At 37.0% G+C, this 4,851-nt stretch overlaps 1 protein-coding gene across 1 annotated transcript in view; it reads left to right on the top strand.

Annotated features, from left to right (window-relative positions):
- BCL2L13 (BCL2-like 13 (apoptosis facilitator)) overlaps window positions 1–4,851 on the top strand; it is a 144,347-nt gene that overhangs the window by 77,595 nt on the left and 61,901 nt on the right. The window contains exons 3-4 of the mRNA XM_012651029.1: window positions 463–589; window positions 4,468–4,482. Coding sequence (XP_012506483.1) covers window positions 463–589; window positions 4,468–4,482 — 142 coding nt within the window. The remainder of the gene's footprint in view (window positions 1–462; window positions 590–4,467; window positions 4,483–4,851) is intronic.

Here is a 4,851-nt window from a genome sequence, read left to right as displayed (position 1 = left end):
AAGTGGGGGTAATGGACATTGCCCACCACCACTAAAATAACATGAATTTTTTTATTTGGGTTTATCATATTCAGCTTTCATATATTTTTTTTCAAGGAATGTGTTGTATACAAAAAAAGAGGACTTGTACATACTAATACCAGTGTTTTCCTAATCTCGTGTTTAGTTAATGTGTTTCTGAAAGTTGCGCTCTTTTTCCCTTCCTGGCAGAAACATCTGGAAAGGCAGAGGCTTATTCTATGTATTCTATTTTTACCAGACTTTACTCTAAATAGATAATACTTCTGCTAAGCGTTTTTTTTCCCCTTAATTATTGCAAAAAGTATCTCCTACCCTCCCTAGACTTGATATATAATGGGTTTTGATTTTGCATTTTCTGACTAAAAAGTCAAGTCAGAACTATTGTAATTCTAATGGTTTCTCTCTCCCTCTTTCAAAAGTAACCTTTTTTGTTGGTTTCAGGGGTTCAACTAGATGTAGCTTCACAATCTCTGGATCAAGAAGTTGTAGTAAAAGTTAAAACTGAAATTGAAGAAGAGCTAAAATCCCTGGACAAAGAAATTTCTGAAGGTCTGTTCTTATTTTCCTAGTTAATTAGCAGATCATTTGATGTGGTTTACTGTTGTTTCATTTGGTTTTCACAGAGGGGTGTTCTGAACATTACACAACTTCATTGCTGTAAGATTGTAACGGTGAAACTAGAAGGGAGCCTTTTTTCTTTTCTGGGGGACATGGTTATGAATGTTTCCCAACTATACCTAACAGTTGTGATGTTGCCGTTCCTGGTGTTAAGTAGTGGACTAAATGGTCTTTTGATTTTATTATTATTATGTTTTTTAGAGATGGGGTCTCATTCTGTCACCCAGGCTGAAGTGCAGTGGTGCAATCATAGCCCACTGTAACCTTGAACTCCTGGGCTCTAGTGATCCTCCTGCCTCAGCCTCCTGAGTAGCTGGGACTACAGGTACACGCCACCACACCCAGCTAATTTTTTTATTTTTAATTTTTTTTGTGGAGAATGGGGTCTCACTACATTGCCCAGGCTTATGTAAGCTTTTCATAGCTATAAAAGGAACTATGATGCGATATACCCAAAGTTGCTCACTTTTAATGTTAAGGAGAAACTTTTTGGTCTCTTATGTTCTCTGTGGATACAAATCTTTTGCTAGTTTTTCCCCCTCCATGCCTAGATTGCTCTTCTTGATAGATCTCCCTGGAGCCCTTTAGTGATGATCCTTGACCACTGTGCATTAAGTCAGGTTACCCAGTAATACAAAACTGTGGAAGATTAACCCAGTCAGACAGGACTGTATTATGCAATGAGTATGGGAATGTGGAGACAGGGAGGGGGAAGAAGGAAAATTAGATGATAATTAGTGAAGTTTTTAAATCAAGGCTTATGAAGGTCCTGAGAGGGTCCATGAATGCCCTGAAATTGCTTGCTGAACATTCTGGGAAGGGGGGCCATTCTTTTATTCAAATTCTCTAAGGGGTTAATCCAAAAAAGCCTAAGAACTGCTGTGATTAGATCATTATCACAGAGGCAGTCCTGGACTTTGGGGTGTTTGATTTTATATAGCCCACACTTTCAAGCATGGTGAGGGGCAATGTTGTGTGATAGCTAAGAGCCCAGACCTTGTAACTAGACTGCTTGGTTTGCATCCAAGCTCTGCTGTTTGTACGTCCTTGGTTAGGGCTCATCCCTGTACCTCAGTTTTCACACCTACAAAACGAGGGTAATAATAATACCTATCTTAAAGGGTTGTTATGAGGATTTAATTAATGTGTGTGTGTATACATATACATACATATATGTATACACAAAGTGCCTACTGTAGTGCCTGGCACTTGGTATTGGCAATTATTATTATTCCATCGATATTGCTAAACTGACTTGTCTGAATCTGGACTGTCAGATGACGGGTACTGCTTTCAGTCTTCAGCAGTGTCCTCTTTTTTTGTGCATATTGCTCACACAGGTATATAACTATTTTGTTGCATTTTTAAAAATTAGTAGAAAAATGGAAGTATCAGTAATAAGCATAAGAGACTAGTAATGAACATAACTCTCATAAATATAGTATGATTGAGACAAAGAAATCATTATGCCCAAAGAGGTGAAACTTGAGTCTCAGTTGTATGTTTTGTGGACTTTAGCAGCTATCAGCTGTTCAAATGAGGCAGAGGAGAGAATTACAGAGCATATATAAAATGCTAGAAATATATCATTTAAAAATGTATCCAGGCCAGGCATGGTAGTTCATGGCTATAATCCCAGCACTTTGGGAGGCCAAGGCAGGAGGATTGCTTGAGGCCAGGAGTTCAAGAGCAGCTGAGGCAACATAGTGAGACCTTGTCTCTACAAAAAAGTAAAAAATTAGCCACACATGGTGGTACACCTATAGTCCCAGCTACTCAGGAGGCTGAAGCAGGAGGATCGCTTGAGCCCAGGAGTCTGAAGTTACAGTGAGCTAGGCTGACGCCACTGTAGTCTAGCCTGGGCAACAGAGCAAAACTCTGTCTCTAAAAAAATAAATAAATAAATTTTAAAAGGATCTAAAAGTGAGATAAAATTAGGGATTCATGTAATTTCAAGTGGGGGTAATGGACATTGCCCACCACCACTAAAATAACATGAATTTTTTTATTTGGGTTTATCATATTCAGCTTTCATATATTTTTTTTCAAGGAATGTGTTGTATACAAAAAAAGAGGACTTGTACATACTAATACCAGTGTTTTCCTAATCTCGTGTTTAGTTAATGTGTTTCTGAAAGTTGCGCTCTTTTTCCCTTCCTGGCAGAAACATCTGGAAAGGCAGAGGCTTATTCTATGTATTCTATTTTTACCAGACTTTACTCTAAATAGATAATACTTCTGCTAAGGGTTTTTTTTCCCCTTAATTATTGCAAAAAGTATCTCCTACCCTCCCTAGACTTGATATATAATGGGTTTTGATTTTGCATTTTCTGACTAAAAAGTCAAGTCAGAACTATTGTAATTCTAATGGTTTCTCTCTCCCTCTTTCAAAAGTAACCTTTTTTGTTGGTTTCAGGGGTTCAACTAGATGTAGCTTCACAATCTCTGGATCAAGAAGTTGTAGTAAAAGTTAAAACTGAAATTGAAGAAGAGCTAAAATCCCTGGACAAAGAAATTTCTGAAGGTCTGTTCTTATTTTCCTAGTTAATTAGCAGATCATTTGATGTGGTTTACTGTTGTTTCATTTGGTTTTCACAGAGGGGTGTTCTGAACATTACACAACTTCATTGCTGTAAGATTGTAACGGTGAAACTAGAAGGGAGCCTTTTTTCTTTTCTGGGGGACATGGTTATGAAAGTTTCCCAACTATACCTAACAGTTGTGATGTTGCCGTTCCTGGTGTTAAGTAGTGGACTAAATGGTCATGTTAAAGTCCTTTCCATTCAGTATGGTTTGATTCATATTTGATATCTTTACAACTAATAGCAACATTAAAGGAAAAAAAGTAAGAAAGATTCTTTCATTTTTACATGCACATACGCTATAGATAATTGTAATTATAATGTATATATAGCTTTATAGCCACATATTTTGCACTTAATATTACATAGTAACCTTCTAAAATAGTTATCATTCTATTGACTGCATGAGATTTCACCCATTGAATGAATATTAACGCAGTTTTCCCCTTATTATTGAGGGGAGTATTCGGGTTATTTCCTGTTTTACCTTCCATAAGTAACATTGCACTGAACATTTTGGCCAATGAATTTTTTTTCAGCTTTGTCAAGGTGTATTTCATATACCATAAAATTCACTCATTTAAAAGGTCTAGTTCAGTGGTTTTCAATAAATTCACAGAATTGTACAACTATCACCACAATCTAAATTTAGAACACTTTCAACACTCCAAAAAGAAACACAATATGCATCAGCAGTCACTTCGCGCTCCCGCTAGCCGCTGCCTCAGCCCCACCCAGCGCAGCCGCTGAGCTACTGTCTACTTCGTGGATTTGTCTGTTCTAGACACACATAAATAGAATCATACACTATGTGGTCTTTTGTGACTGGCTTCTTTCACTTAGCATGAAATTTTCAAGAATCATCCATATTGTAGCAGGTATAAGTATTTCATTACTTTTTACAGTCAGGTAATATTCCATCGTGTATGTACACCACATTTTGTTTATCTGTTCATCAGTTGATGGACAGTTGGTTGTTTCTACTTTTCAGCTGTCATGTATAATGCTGCTATGAAAATTCTTGTTCAAGTTTTTGTGTGGACATACATTGCCCAGTAATTTTTAATGAACAAAATTATAAATTGTTTTTATGAACAGTTCCGTATTAGTGGGGAAAGAAATTGAATAGAATTATAAAAATAATCCAGAAACCTATTATTAGTCTTCCCTTTTATAGTCTTTTATCAACATTTTTAACTGATTACATTTCCAATTCTCTTCTAAGCCTTCATCTATATTCTGGTAGCTGTACTGCTGCACAGTAAAATAATAGACAAAAGGCAGACAAGAGAGTAACAGAAGGCTTAAGTACACTGACTTATGGAACCCCATATTATCCAAGCCTGATCATTAAAATGGACGCCCTCACACTTGCTCAGACAAAATGTTTGTGACCTTTGCAGCCATTTACATCTTTCTTAGAGGCAAGTGCTTTAGAAAGAATTACATACTTAATTCTACAGTAAAATTTGCAGCCTTCTAGGAACAAGCCTAAATTAATGCCATACATATTTTATGGCGGTGATTGATAGCTCTTGGGAATGGGTGCAGGCTGCCTGCTGTACTGGGATTTTATGCCCTGCATCCATCCCATTTGTACCCTGGAACAACAGTTATGCTGTTGGGGGGG

Source organism: Propithecus coquereli, unplaced genomic scaffold (assembly GCF_000956105.1).
Source record: "Propithecus coquereli isolate 6110/MARCELLA unplaced genomic scaffold, Pcoq_1.0 Scaffold346, whole genome shotgun sequence".
Lineage (NCBI taxonomy): Eukaryota > Metazoa > Chordata > Mammalia > Primates > Indriidae > Propithecus > Propithecus coquereli.
The sequence above is the reverse complement of the archived record's forward strand: the minus strand, read 5'-3'. Positions and strand labels throughout refer to the sequence as shown.